The 15,960-nt window shown below is 42.6% G+C and overlaps 1 protein-coding gene across 1 annotated transcript in view; it reads left to right on the top strand.

Moving 5' to 3' along the window:
• The first annotated feature begins 10,160 nt into the window (after positions 1 to 10,160).
• LOC126272311 (cuticle protein 19-like) overlaps positions 10,161 to 15,960 on the top strand; it is a 71,555-nt gene continuing 65,755 nt past the window's right edge. The window contains exon 1 of the mRNA XM_049975091.1: positions 10,161 to 10,316. Coding sequence (XP_049831048.1) covers positions 10,302 to 10,316 — 15 coding nt within the window. The 5' untranslated portion in view covers positions 10,161 to 10,301. The remainder of the gene's footprint in view (positions 10,317 to 15,960) is intronic.

Raw genomic sequence — 15,960 nt, 5'->3', positions numbered from 1 at the left:
CAGTCACTTGAATCGATACAAACCAAGATGTGTGTTAACCACCAAAACGCGCTGCGATTCTTCATCCACGGGTATTTGCAAGCACGCATCTGCGAGGTCCAACTTTGAAATATATTTACCCGGCCACAGTTTGTCAAAAAGATCTTCCGGGCGGGGTAAAGGAAAATTCTGCAATCACTAGTTGTGGATTCACTGTTGCCTTGAAGTCCACACCAAGTCTCAACTTTCCGGAAGATTTTGGCAAAAGTACTAAGGGTGATGCCCACAGAGAAGCCTGCACACGTTCAATTACACCTTGTGATTCCTAATCGTGTAATGTTTTTGCGACCTCATCACGCAATGCGTGGGGAACATTGCGCGCTCTGAAAAATTTCGGTTGCATGTTTACTTTCAGTTCCAAATGTGCTTCGCACGCGTGGGTTCGAATCCCATCCTCGTCGCCAATGTTGTGGTTGGCAGGAGAGCCAACACCGTTTTATTAAAGAAGGCCGAAATGCACGCGTTTAGCTCACGCAGGCTGGCGTGAGGTCTGGAACATGACAACGGAATTAGAATTGAGAAAAACAGACGCAGCTGGTTGAATAAATAACTTTAATCCATTAATGACGAACGTCGCTCTTGACATTATACGATTTACAATATCAATAGAAACTGATCATAGCGCCTTGCTAGGTCGTAGCAAATAACGTAGCTGAAGGCTATGCTAACTATCGGCTCGGCCAATGAGAGCGTAATTTGTCTGTGAACCATCGCTAGCGAAGTCGGCTGTACAACTGGGGCGAGTGCTAGAAAGTCACTCTAGACCTGCCGTGTGGCTGCGCTCGGTCTGCAATCACTGATAGTGGCGACACGCGGGTCTGACGTATACTACCGGACCGCGGCCGATTTAAAGGCTACCACCTAGCAAGTGTGGTGTCTGGCGGTGACACCACAATACCTACAACCGTGAAACCACAATGGAGGGGTAGCACGCAGGCCATAGAAACCTTTGGTTCCTGAAGATATGCAGCGACATTTTCAATAGTTGCGGGGCAACAGTCTGGATGACTAACTGATGTGGCCCCGTAACATCAACCAAGTGCGAACGACTGAAAGCAAGCGGAAACCAAAAACGCTATATTTTCCGAGGACATGTAGCATTAACTCTAGGGCTTAACGATGCTGGCGTCCTCTTCGGTAAAGTCTTCCAGAAGTAACGACGTGAAATGGGTAGTGTTTTGAAAATAGCCCATCAACATCAACGAAAGTAAAATAGGGATAATGGAATTTAGTCGAATTAAATCAGGAGACGCTGTGGGAATTGGGACACTGATAGTCGTAGATGAGTTTCGTTATTTGGTCAGCAAAATTTCTAATAATGGCCGAAGTGTCGATAGGTCGTTGCATGAAAAGCCTTTCTGAAGAAGAGAATTCTGTTAACATGGAACGCAAATGTAAATGCTAGGAATATTTTCTGAAGATATTGGTCTGGTGTGTAGCCTTTTTATGGAAAAGAAACTTGGACGACAAACAGTTCAGACAGCAAGAGAACAGAAGCTTTTGAAATGTGGTGCTGTGGAGGTATACTGAAGAACAGATGGGTACGTCGATAGAGATGATACATCCAGAGGCGCCATGAAATCGCCTGTCAATGGGGACGTTTGTGGGCAAAAATTGTAAAGAAATTCCAGGCCTGAGTGTAGTAAGCAGATTCAAGTGGATGTAGGTTGCAGTGGTTATGAAAACAGGAGAAAGTGAGACGAAGAACGGTAGACAGCCTACGGAGTTTAGGTACGTGAAATACGTAAGTGACGGGCAACAAACTGTCATATACTTGTGTAAGGGATGTGACATCTACATCTACATCTACATTGATACTCTGCAAATCACATTTAAGTGTCTGGTAGAGGGTTCACCGAACCACCTTCACAATTCTCTAGTATTCCAATGTAGTACAGCGCACGGAGAGAAAGAGCACCTATATCTTTCCGTAAGAGCTCTGATTTTCCTTATTTCGTCGTGGTGATCGACTCTCCCTATGTGGGTCGGTGTCAACAAAATATTTTCGCATTCGCAGGAGAAAGTTGGTGATTGGAATTCCGTCGCAACGAAAAACGTCTTTCTTTTAATGATGTCCAGCCCAAATCCTGTTCCATTTCTGTGACACACTCTCCCATATTTCGCGATGATTCAAAAGGTGCGGGCCTTCTTTGAACTTTTTAGATATACTCCGTCAGTCCTATCTGGCAACGATCCCATACCACGCAGCAGTATTCTAAAAGAATGCGGACAGGCGGGGTGTCGCCAGTCTCCTTAGTAGATCTGTTACGTTTTCTAAGTGTCCTGACAATAAAACGCAGTGTTTGGTTAGCCTTCCCCATAACATTTTCTATGTGTTACTTCCAATTTAACTTGTTCATAATTGTAATACTTAGGTATTTAATTGAATTTACGGGTTTTAGATTAGACTGATTTATCGTGTAAACTAAGTTTAACGAATTCCTTTCAGCACTCATGTGGATGACCTCACACTTTTCGCTATTTTGGGCCAACTGCCAATTTTCGCATCATTTAGATATCTATTCTAGGTAGTTTTCCAATTTGTTTTGATCTTCTGATGACTTTATTAGTTGATAAACGACAGCGTCATCTGCAAACAAGCGATGACGGCTGCTCAGATTGTCCCCCAAATCGTTAATATCGATGAGGAACAGCAAAGGGCCTATAAAACTACCTTGGGGAACGCAAGATATCACTTCTGTTTTACTACTAACTGTGAACTCTCTGACAGGAAATCACTAATCCAGTCACGTAACTGACACGACATTCCATAAGCACCCAATTTTGTGTGGTGCAGTGTAAAAAGCCTTCCGGAAATGCAGACAGTCGGAATCGATATGAAATCAGGAAACGTATTCAGAAAGGCTGTGATCTGGAAAATCTGGAAAACTCGGTCCCTCCTATAGCTATGCAGGTGTTTGCATGCTGAGAAATCATAGATATACAAGAACGATCATAATTAATAGGGAAAACCGACACCGGCGAAACTATTCCACAATATTCGAAAAGAACGGTGTAGCGAAGAAGGGTCCCGAGACGAACCTTTTGCGGAATAACTGTGAAGTGTGGTTACATTCAGCCATTGACTTCAATATGAAGATGTGTCTTACTGCACATGACACGAAATCTAAAGTTGTCGATTAAGTCCCCATCTAATTGGGCTCAAATTTCTCTCTGGGCCCATCTTGCTGAATGTCTTAAATGCGTGATAGGGCAGTGACATATTTTCCTGCTGTTTAAAGACGAAATCTTACGTTTCAACATTGAACAACATGTATAGGTCATGCAGGGCCTGCAACCTACCTCCCCTCCTCCCCCTCCCCCTCCCCCCCCCCCCCCCCCCAAGATCACCTGCCAGTAACCAAATGTTTCAAATGGCTCAGAACACTATGGGACTTAACATCTGACGTCAGTAGTCCCCTAGAACTTAGAACTACTTAAACCTAACTAACCTAAGCAGGATTCGAACCTGCGACCGAAGCGGTCGCACGGATCCAGACTGAAGCGCCTAGAACCGCTCGGCCACACCAACCGGCTGCCCGTAATCCTCTGGATTTTTCTGGGTGGGGTGATTGCAGAAAGTGAGAAAGTGAAATGTGCAGTGCACTCCAGTTGGTAAAATGGAGGAACTGTAGCAACGAATTATACAGTCTTCTCAAGACCTATGGGATACTACGGGAGTGTTTAAAATTACCGGTGACTAGCTGTAGAGAAGAGCATCCAAATAAAGGGATGATATGTCAAAACAACTCGTTTAAGAAGTACGCGTAATGGCGCGACTGCTACGGTCGCAGGTTCGAATCCTGCCTCGGGCATGGATGTGTGTGATATCCTTAGGTTACCAGAATGAGATTTTCACTCTGCAGCGGAGTGAGCGCTGATATGAAACTTCCTGGCAGATTAAAACTGTGTGCCGGACCGAGACTCGGACTCGGGACCTTTGCCTTTCGCGGGCAAGTGCTCTACCATCTGAGCTACCCAAGCACGATTCACGCCCCGTCCTCGCAGCTTTACTTCTGCCAGTACCTCGTCTATTACCTTCCAAACAGTACAGAAGCTCTCCTGCGAATCTTGCAGAACTAGCACTCCTGAAAGATGGAAGGACGGGGCGCGAGTCGTGCTTGGGTAGCTCAGTTGGTAGAGCACTTGCCCGCGAAAGGCAAAGGTCCCGAGTTCGAGTCTCGGGCCGGCACACAGTTTTAATCTGCCAGGAAGTTTCATATCAGCACACACTCTACTGCAGAGTAAAAATCTCATTCTGGAAACTTCCCCCAGGCTGTGGCTAAGGCCGGTATTACCCTATCAAATTTCTTTGTCAAAGATTTGATCAAAGATGTGATCAAATATTCCTTCAAATATATTTAACAAAGATCTTTGACGTAGCAATAGAAGGGGTATTACACTGTCATCGAATTTTTCGTCAAAGTTCAAGATGGCTGACAACTTGTTATTAACCGCAACACTTGCACGTACCGCAATTGCATTGTGTGCACCTGCGGTAAAGAAGTGGGGGAAAAAAAGGAACCTTACATACGAAGTTGACAGTTAAATTTACAACTTGATAATAAATTCAGTTGAGAGGAGCACACCACAGAACTGCAGAAACGCCTTCACAAATCTGTATTTGCAATTCGAGTGTTAGCAGACAGGCAACATAAAAATGAAAAAGCTTGCATACTTTCCCTACTTTCATTACATGATGGCATTTGGGATAATATTTTGGGGTAAATCTTCAAGACAAACAAAAGTTTTCAGAGTCCAAAAGCGTGTAATACGTATTATTTGTGGAGTAAATTCACGGACGTCCTGCAGAAACCTCTTCAAAGAACTGGGTATACTAACTACTGCCTCTCAGTATATTTACTCCTTAATGAAATTTGCCCTAAATAATATATCTCTTTTTCCAACAAACAGCTCAGTTCATACATACAATACCAGGAACAAAAATGATCTGCACAAGGACTTAAAAGCACTTACTTTAGTTCAAAAAGGGGTCCACTACTCAGAAACACTCGTCTTCGATAATTTGCCAGCAAACATAAAAAATTTAGTTATAAATAAAGATCAGTTTAAAAGGAGCCTGAAACACTTACTAGTGGCCAAATCCTTCTATTCCAATAACGAAATTTTTAATAGAAACAAATGACGTATTGTATTTATTCATTCTATTAGTATTGTTATTTCAGCTTAAAAAAATTGACATGTTCCACATCCACCAGGATCTCCTCAGCACGGTTTTATGGAACGAAAACTAATCTAATCTGGGTGAAGCCGTGGGTTTTACGACGACACGAAAAAAGCATTCAACAAAACTTGTTACGTGAGCTTACAGTGGAAGACGCCAAGTCGTACATCAATTACTTAAGAATGGATGAGCATACATTTCTGTATGTGTTCAGTGATGTGTATTCTCATATCACAAAGCACAATATTCACTTAAGAACTGCTACATCTTCAGAAGACAGGCTAACTGTAACACTCCGATTCCTTGCTACGGGAGAGGGTTATGTTATGTTAGGTTAGGTCTCCAATATTCTTAATCTATTTTTGTATTCAGGGTGCCTCACGTTGTAAAGCGCCTCATCAGCTTCATACATCTCCATTAATTTTTACACATCAATTCTATTTACAGGCAATGTTTATAAAAGCACTACAGACGACAGAACGCTGCAGCGACGCTAGCGCTCCATGTGGTAACATGTCACATTGCAGTGAACAGAAGACAAGCGATTTCTTTGATCAAATCTACAGCGAGGCCCTAGATTTGATCAAATAGTAGACGACACTTGACAAAGTCCCTATTACACCAACAAATATCTTTGGCAACAAAGATATTGGACAAAGAATTTTGATAGTGTAATACCCGCCCAAGCCATGTCTCCGCAATATCCTTTCTTTCAGGAGTGCTAGTTCTGCAGGGTTCGCTGGAGAACTTCTGTATAGTTTGGAAGGTAGGAGACGAGGTACTGGACGGGGCGTGAGTCGTGCTTGGGTAGCTCAGTTGGCAGAACACTTGCCCGCGAAAGGCAAAGGTCCGGAGTTCGAGTCTCGCCCTGGCACACAGTTTTAATCTGCCAGGAAGTTTCATCTTTAGGTTACTTAGGTTTAACTAGTTCTACGTTCTAGGGGACTGATGACCTCAGATGTTAAGTTCCATAGTGCTCTGAATCATTTGTACAAGTGTGGATGAACACTAAATTACAAAAATGTAACTTGCTGAAATAGTACTGCATGTCTTGTTAAGGTGGGACAAAGGTGAAAACAGAGACCAATCAGATGGAGACTCAATAGGAAAGTTTGCGGACCTGTCTTTACTGCTACAATTTTTCTGTCATCATATACTTTAATCTGTTAAAATTTTCGCTATTTATTTTAATTCTCCCTGAACAGACGGTGGACAAAAATATGAAAATGCCAAAGTCACAACACATTACCAAGCGCAATGCCGTGTAATAAAACCCTTTCCATTCCAAACAGCTTCCAGTCGTCTAGGAATGGATATACACAGGTATTGTGTTCAAAAATGGTTCAAATGGCTCTGGGCACTATGTGACTTAACAGCTGAGGTCATCAGTCCTTTAGAACTTAGAACTACTTAAACCTTACTAACCTAAGGACATCACATACATCCATTCCCGAGGCAGGATTCGAACCTGCGGCTGTAGATGTCGCGCGGTTCCAGACTGAAACGCCTAGAACCGCTCGGCCACTTCGGCCGGCAGGTATTGTGTGGTTTTCTTCCTGCAATATAGTGGCAAGTTCACGTAACAATGGATGCAGTTGGATAGCTACTACGCATTCTTCTCTCCAAAGTAGACCACAAAGCTTCAATAGTACCGAGATCTGGTGACCATGGTGGCCAGCTGAGACGTGATAATTCAGTCTCGTCCTCACAAAACGAGTCTTGGACAATGCGAATCGGTATGAACAAGGGCCTTATCGTCTTTGGGCAAAGCATCACCATTGGGAAACAACCATTGTACAAGACAACTGAAACGGTCACATAATCTTTCGCAACAATGCGACATTGCAGCGTACCCTTGGAGTCTATGGAATGCTACGACATGGCTGCCCGAATCATCAACGAACCCCCATCATTATTCACTGTTGCGAAAGAAACTCGGTCAGAAGTTGGAAACAGCGCGTGACAAGACTCATACAATCAAATAACTTTCTTCCTTTGGTCTACGGTACAGTCCGTGTTTTCTAACTTAGGCACCAAGTCTTCCCGTTACGGGCAGTTGCAACACTGATGAGTGAGTCTGGAATTCCAGTTCGCCCGGAAATTCCCTGCTTACGGAGCTCCTTTCCAGTTCTTTTGTTGTTGACAGGGTTCACGAGTGTGACATTCAGTCCTACAATGACTTTAACAACTATTGTCCCCTCATTTTTAGTCAATAACTGTCCGTCATGATCAGTCAACACACACCTTCGTCCGCGTTGACATAGCGGATGATATCTTTTCGCTTTTGCTGCATGTGGAGTAAATGTTCGATTTCGGCTACCTTGGTAACGGAAGCGCCTTTACACGTACAACAACACTTTCACCACTTAGCCCCGATGTAATCCACTCCCAACTGCACAGAAAACTGTGTTGACCACAACGAGACTTGAAACATATTAAAGATATTGCACAAGTGCCGTTCGTGGTCAGTTACGACAGCAGGCTTATCTATTACCTACATTTCTGTGCAAGCAATCATTTTTAGCGATGTTTTCTTATTTTAGTGTTCTTGTGCATATACAGGTCGTGCGTATTTTTGTGATCATGTGGAGAGTATTTTTTAACCTGCTGTGGCCCATTCACTTCCGTGAATGAGAAAAGTCACACCCCTAAGAATCCTAGATGATCAAGAGACTACTGTCGTGGCAGAAGAAATTAACTTGCCACAAAAAAAAAAAAGGTTCAAATGGCCCTGAGCAGTATGGGACTTTAATTCCGAGGTCATCAGTCCCCTAGAACTTAGAACTACTTAGACCTAACTAACCTAAGGACATCACACACATCCATGCCCGGGGAAGGATTCGAACCTGCGACCGTAGCGGTCGCGCGGTTACAGACTGCAGCGCCTAGAACCGATCGGCCACCCTGGCCGGAAACGTGTCGCAGATAACAGTTTACTATCTGACGAAAGGATGCACACAAGGCTCTGTTTGTGGATCTGGCTTTTATGTCGTTGCCGTCGACCAACTGCTTGGAAAGCTAGAAGCAATGTGACTAGCTAAATGATGTAGTGCATATGCAGGGAACCCTTACGTTGAGCGTGCGAGGGGTGATCATAAAATTTCAATTCACACATAGGTCAGAGTAAGCACGTAATTAATTTTTTGTTCACATTCCCCGATGTTATTCAATCTGTATATTGAGCAAGCAGTAAAGGAAACAAAAGAAAAATTCGTAGTGGGTGTCAAAATCCATGGAGAAGAAATAAAAACTTTGACGTTCGCCGATGACATTGTAATTCTGTCAGACACAGCAAAGGACTTGGAAGAGCAGTTGAAAGGAATGGATAGTGTCTTGAAAGTAGGATATAAGATGAACATCAACAAAAGCAAAACGAGGATAATGGAATGTAGTCGAATTGAGTCTGGTGATGCTGAGGGAATTAGATTAGGAAATGAGACACTTAAAGTAGTAAAGGAGTTTTGCTATTTGGGTAGCAAAATAACTGATGATGGTCGAAGTAGAGAGGATATAAAACGTAGACTGGCTATGGCAAGGAAAGCGTTTCTGGAGAAGAGAAATTTGTTAACATCGAATATAGATTTAAGTGTCAGGAAGTCGTTTCTGAAAGTATTTGTATGGAGTGTAGCCATGTATGGAAGTGAAACATGGACGATTAATAGTTTAGACAAGAAGAGAATAGAAGCTTTCGACATATGGTGCTACAGAATACTGCTGAGGATTAGATTGGTAGATCACATAACTAATGAGGAGGTACTGAATAGAATTCGGGAGAAGAGGAGTTTGTGGCACAACTTGACAAGAAGAAGGGACCGGTTGGTAGGACATGCTCTGAGGCATCAAGGGATCACATATTTAGCATTGGAGGGCAGAGTGGAGGGTAAAAATCGTAGAGGGAGACCAAGAGATGAATACACTAAGCAGATTCAGAAGGATTTAGGTAGCAGTAGGTACTGGGAGATGAAGAAGCTTGCACAGGATAGGGTAGCGTGGAGAGCTGCTTCAAAACAGTCTCAAGACTGAAGACCACAACAACAACGTTTAAATGCCTATAATCCCGGTACACACCGAAAACCCGCGCTTCAATATCGCAGCACTTCGTTATAAGAGCCAAAACGACATGAAATCTCCATTTCATAAATGAACTGCTACGCTACTTTCGCACGGGAATTCCAGTGCATGCCACTTTATGACTAGCCTCCTACGGCGTGAGGAAACTAGAAAGCAACTGCAATTAAGTGTGATGTACGCTGCAATAAACCGCAGAGAAAAAAAGTCTGTAGTTGACCGCCCGCAACACAACGTACATTTACATGAGATGTCAATTATAGCTGTAGAAATCATGTTCCGGCACCCTTAGAACTCTTTTATTTGGTATCGAATCCCAGTTGGTCTAAGGGTCCGATAGCAGCTGTACTGGACGTGTGGGAAGAGCGTCTTCGGAAGCTAGACTCGGGCGCTGCCTGCGCCGCGCTCGCACAACGGGAACGGTTGTAAGGTCAGTGGGTGAAGAAGGCGCCCCCGCAGCCGCGAGGAAACGGAACAAGCGGGATGAAAGCGAGAGCGCAGAGCGTGGTTGCTCTCACGTCACCAGCAGCGGCGGGACGGGCCGAGAGGCGTAGAGAAGAACGCAGGTAGAGGGGAGGGGAGGCCGGGCCGGCAACGGGACGCAGCTGCGTTGCGTCACGGCGTCGCGTGCTCCACCCTCCCACCCCACCATCGCGCGCTCCCCCGCCCATCTCTGCAGCCGCCACATCCTCGCCACTTCGCGACTCCGCTGCCACTGGATGCCGATCTTCCTCAGTCCGTCTATCCTTCTCGCCTCGCCTTCCTCCTCCTCCTCCTCCTCATCCTTCATCGCTACTCCTCCCCAACCCCCACCCCCGGACTGGTGTTGGGCGTGAAGGAAAAGGGGCGAGCGCGCATGTGGGCCCTCGAGAGCAGCGGAAGGATTTTCGGCTGCCGCAGGGACCACCCCAGCAGAGTATATAAGACACCGCGGAGACGCCGGCGAGTCACCAGTTGTGTGTGAAATTGTGTTGGGAGAGGTAGACGGGCAGCTCAACGTATCGTGGCGATGAATCTGCTCAAGGTGTGTTTTTATGTATGCTCTCTGGTGGTGGATCTTGTGACGCGCAGTGTAACGATTGATTATCCGATCCAAATATTAGACGTATTTCTGGAGCAGTTCACTGTTTGGTGCATGACTGCGTTTTCCATTTGGTGTTATCTCCATTGGACATCCTCGCGTAAAAATTTTTGAGAAGTTACCGAACACACTCAACCATGAAACGTTTGGGGTGAAATGCATGGACTTCATATAACTGAATTGCTTCCACTAATAAACTATATCTTACAACTACATTTCTTTTTCTCTGATGATTCTTTTGGTAATTATCAAGCTTATAACGAACGTGACACTTGTGTTACATTCTTAATGGATTAGGACTATATTTCATTATATCAGCATGTTTCTTAAAAAAATTAATTGCCTTGATTGCAGTAATACATTAATTTACAATTTTTTTGAATACTATTTTGGGTTGCTACACCATCATCTTCAGATCAGTGTTGCTTGAGATTCAGTATCTATATGCTTGCAGGCTACAAAATCATCATCAGTAATGTTCTGTAGCTTACATGTAAATAGAAACTGACTCTCCGGTAAGACCCTGATAGTGGTTGTCTAGCAACAGAAACTAGTAAAGAACAAATTCCAAATTAATGTAGTAATGCACTCAAGACAATTAAAATTTTTGAAGAAATATATCACATGCATTATCTCCATCACCTGACGATGTCAAGTCTTACAAAGATCTGCACGTGTTAAATAAAAGAGGTTCCTATGCAGTTAAGTAAGGCACCAAACCGGCTTTGGCATCTGATGCATCTTCACAACGAATCGGTGATGATTAACAACAAAAGTAGACTCACTGTTGATTTCCCGGGTTCTAAAGTAAATTATATTACAATTAAGTATACAGGAGGGAAGACAAGATTATTAAATCTCCTAATAATCGAATCACGTTTTAGTTTCAAAATGTATTACGTTCTTTTCAAATGTGGGACACTTGGCAGAATATATCATTTAAACACTTAAGCGTACATTGATTCTTAATTATAGGAATAAAAGATGCAAGACAGGACGTTGTCAAAAATGCTATATCGCACATTCTAGTTTCAGGCCAGACTACTAATGCTCATTCCTCGTTAACTCTACCGCTAAGACTACTAACCAATACTATTAAAACCATTAATATTGGTTGGTGCTGTCTTTATTATGGGTGTCCTTGAATATCCATAATTTACAAACACTCATGAAGAATCCTACATTGCAGCATAGATGTGTGTAAGATAATTTATGACTCTAGTTGCGGATTACATGTTGTGTCAACAATCAATAGCCCCAATGTGACGCCGGACACTGGAAGTTCCATGTACAAAGTACTATGAACTTACTTGTTTCTGCAAAGTATACTCAGAATAAGTTATGACGTTATAACTTCAATTATGACGTTAGGACTTTTACGTTCTAACCAATAGCTGTCGATTTTGTGAGGAAAAGCTGATGTTGCTGATAATGACAGTATCGACAATGAACTTATTTCTGCACACTGAACTAGTATGGTTCAGAAATCTTCCAAACAATTAGATATTGGATAATAATGAGTGAAACATTTTTCAGTCTGAGGAATTAACCGTTTCCATATATTAATAAAGAAACGGAGCAAAAATTATTTTCGTGTCATTATTGCCAAAACAAGATACACGAGTAAATTTAAGGCTACTTTTTAATACATGTTAGCGAGACAGAGGCGGTAAATGGTATATTACATTCCGATCACATCTTCCTCTTCTTCTCTTATCTACAAAGTTGGATGAAAGGTAATTTAACTGTGACTGTTTCTTTCAGCACGAAAAGAGACTACTCGATTCAGTGTAGGATAATTAAGACGAAGCATGCGTAGAGAAAAACCACAGAAAACATTCTTCTAGTGTCTTGAATGAATCACACTAAAGAAGGAAGAATTAATTCATCTCAGAGACATATCCAGTACCGAACAAATTTTGGCACTATCACATTCAAGTCAACACCTCGGCGTTTTGAAAGAGTATTAGAATAGGCAAAAATAAGGAAACCAATAAACATTTATTGAGATATACCTGCCAATTAATAATTTCTGATATGTATTTTGACGACATAATGTCTACAAAACGCAAGAACGTTTCGTATACGCTCAGCAAACTTCAGAGAGACGCTACAAGAGAGGCATTGTGCACCACGGAGAGGTTTACTATCGAAGTTCCGAGAGAGAGCCTATCAGGAACATTTGGGCAACGTATTATTTCCTCTCAAATAGCTCTCGTAAAATAAGCACGACGAGATTGTTAGATAAATTATAAGTTATATGGAAACTTATCAATAGTCTTTCACCCACGCACCATCGCGAATGAAGCAGAAAATGGAGAGAAATGATAGGGGTCAAGAAAGTACCCTCCACCAGAGGCCCTAAGCTCGTGATATATAGATTAAGAGCATATACGAGAAGCTCGACTGTCGTTATTCGCATAATATCTGATGCCGAACCTAACGAGATGACGTAGTGATCAGACTGAGTACGACAGAAACTGAAATCCCCGACCGACCATCCAGATTTAGGTTTATCTTGGGTTTTATAAATCAGTGAATGCCAGGATGGTTTCCTTGAAGCTCACCAACGATTTACTTCCCCAATCCAAGCTCGGCCTCTAATGACCTCCTTGCGGATAGGACGTTTAAATCTAGTATGCAGACTTTCTGCCACCTGTCTACTGAACAAAAGCGGGTGATGATACCCTTATGAGATGGATTTCGTAGTAATAATTTTTAAATTTACATGGTTATCATTTCTTTTCAACGTGCGCAGTCCTTGGCTCTTTCCTTGGTTATCGTACATGATCCGATTACCTTATATCGATCAACTGAATATATTTAGTGTTGAAATCAGTTCCAGAAGCAATTGACTACTTTTCAGACAAGACGTCAGAATGAAGATTCATAGACGTAATTAGAGAGGGAGCACGAACTGAATTAGACAACAGTGGGGCAACGAACTGAGTGTTGCCTTTTCGTCACATCCAACCCGTTATTCGTTTACGCCTACCAGGGGCACACGGCCAGCATGTTATCTGACGTCTTCTCCTCCAGAACACGAATCGAATGTCATAATGACAGTGTCACCGTACTTGGATACCTTATAGCCGATCTTTCACGAGCAAGAGAAGAACAGTTACATAAACAAGCAATTGGGCGCATAATTCCAACGGACTGTCTTCACACATCACGTTTCGAGCACGTACCTGTCGTGCGGTTGAAGGCTTCGCGCCGCTTTCTGCTGATGTAGTCTCATTAGTCAAAATGAAAACGAACGCCTCAGGTGGAGGTCATCAGCCGCGTACTTCTTTTCTCTCACTATTAATATGAACGCTCAAGGCTCTTCCTGGCTCCTAATCATAGTCTGCCAATGTGCAGTACGTCATCCTGCTTCTTGCAGCGTCACCATTTTGTATGACGTACGAATCTTTCCAAGGAGGGCCAGCAGTTATCACAGTAGGCAATTCTGACACTCGGTGCTGCAGGCCAGTTGTAATACCTCTTAGGAAAGGGCACCAAAGATCCTTGAGCAACCTTCGCCTCGAGTGGTGATATTTTTATTTACAGAAAATAATGCAATAAAAATTTATAAAATTACATATTTTTAGCCCCACTTTTCACTGATAATTCTATTCATCAGACAGCAGCTTTGTCTTTTATTTCTTATGACGACATACTTGCAAAATGGAGTTCAGAGCCGGCCGGGGTGACCGAGCGATTCTAGGCGCTGCAGACTGGAACCGCGCGACCGTTACGGTCGCAGGTTCGAATCCTGTCTAGGGCATGGATGTGTGTGATGTCCTTAAGTTAGTTAGGTTTAAGTAGTTGTAAGTTCTAGGGATCTGATGACCTCAGAAGTTAAGTCTCATAGTGCTCAGAGTAATTTGAATCATTTTGGAATTCAGACGACCAGGAAACGAGAAAGAGTGGAAGCATTTGGAACTTGTTGCAGAAGGAAAATGAAAGTGAGCAGTTACGGAATGCAATGAATATTTAGGTATCACCAAAATAAGGTAAAGCTGTTACGCTATCTAAGACTTTATGTATGTGTCAGACCAGTAGAGGAAAGGAGTACATAGTGGGAACAATATGGAATAAAACAAAATTTGCAATAAACAGCACAGATTAATGACAATGTTCGGTAATGTATGTACACAGGGATGAAGAATTTTCTAGTGAATTGGTGAAACTCGAAGTCGACGCTAAAACAGTCTAAAAAGTTTTCAGTAAAAAGAATATCTACGTCGATAGGAGTTACATTTAGTTATCTATTTAAAAACACAACTCTGCTGAAAGAAGTAAAAAAGTAGAACGTTAGTATCAATTCATGTCTTCTGCAAAAATCTTTCCTTATCACAAACACTGGAATGACTAACTGAGCAGGGAAGGATGGAAACCTCAGAAATGGTCAGCGAACCAGCCTGAGTGCGAGGAAAAGAGGGGATTGGACGTCAGCTCTACATGACATACTGTCCCCTTTCACTCGGAACATTTCTTTATGTACTATTCAGAGAGCTCGCTTTAGCACAAAGGCTCCAGTTAAGTTGATTATTGTGAGCATTAATGTTAACAGAAGAAGCAATAAAAAATTTGTGGGAACTGCACAATATTCTTCTTCAAATCCTTTAACTCGTACTACTTCCTAACAGCGCTGGCTTGAATCTCGATCGCTGAATGGAGTGCAGAATATGAATATTCAGTTCGCGAAGCATTTACACTCATTAGATTGACAGTAAGGTCTCCATTAGCGACAGAAATTTAATAATCGGAATCTCCAGTGCGTAACCATAAATGAAAAGCCATACGCAAAAGAGACCGTAAAGTAAATGCATAAAATCATTCCTCTGGTGTATTAAAATGAAGTGCAGATTCTAAACATAGTAACGAATACACAAGTGTTGTTATCTGCAGTTCCTTTGTCAACCCTTAGGATATTCTGTGGCAATTTCTGTATTAACTATGCTTTATGGCGTTGATATATCGATAGTTTACGACAAAAAACTAGAAAATTAGAAATTCTTTATTAACATCAGAAATACGTACGTTAGTTTCGCACTTTTACAGTGGGATAAGACAAGTTGTGCATGCCAATAATAAGATGAGTTGTAAGGCTATATACTATCCCCCCCCCCCCCCTCCGCCCCCTTCTGAGTTTGGAGTCCTCCCTCGGGCACGGGTGTGTGTGATGTCGTTAGCTTAAGTTAGTTAGATTAAGTAGTGTGTAAGTCTAGGGGCCGATAACCTCAGCAGCTTGATCCCATAGTCTTTACTACAAATTTCCGTAAGGTCACAGAGCGTCCTAAACTAGTAAAGTATACAAATAAACTCTGGTAGATCTTTAACTCCCAAGACCGATAAAGTGGAAGGTCTTTGGTGTCTTTCTGCTGACAGCACATGGATTTTTATCATTTTCATAACAGAGTCTACTACGGTCTCCTTTATGGAACTGCAAGTACGGACGGCTCACCTGTTCTTAATCTGGCTTCCTGCCGTTCTCGAATCACTTCAAGTGAATTCCCGGATGGATTCTTTTCAGTAATGGACCACTCCCACTGTGACACTTGTCCGACTAATATTAGGGTCTGCCTAATGATCTCAGTAC

This window comes from Schistocerca gregaria, chromosome 5 (assembly GCF_023897955.1).
Source record: "Schistocerca gregaria isolate iqSchGreg1 chromosome 5, iqSchGreg1.2, whole genome shotgun sequence".
In the NCBI taxonomy this organism is placed as follows: domain Eukaryota; kingdom Metazoa; phylum Arthropoda; class Insecta; order Orthoptera; family Acrididae; genus Schistocerca; species Schistocerca gregaria.
This window is presented reverse-complemented; position numbering and strand designations above follow the sequence as displayed.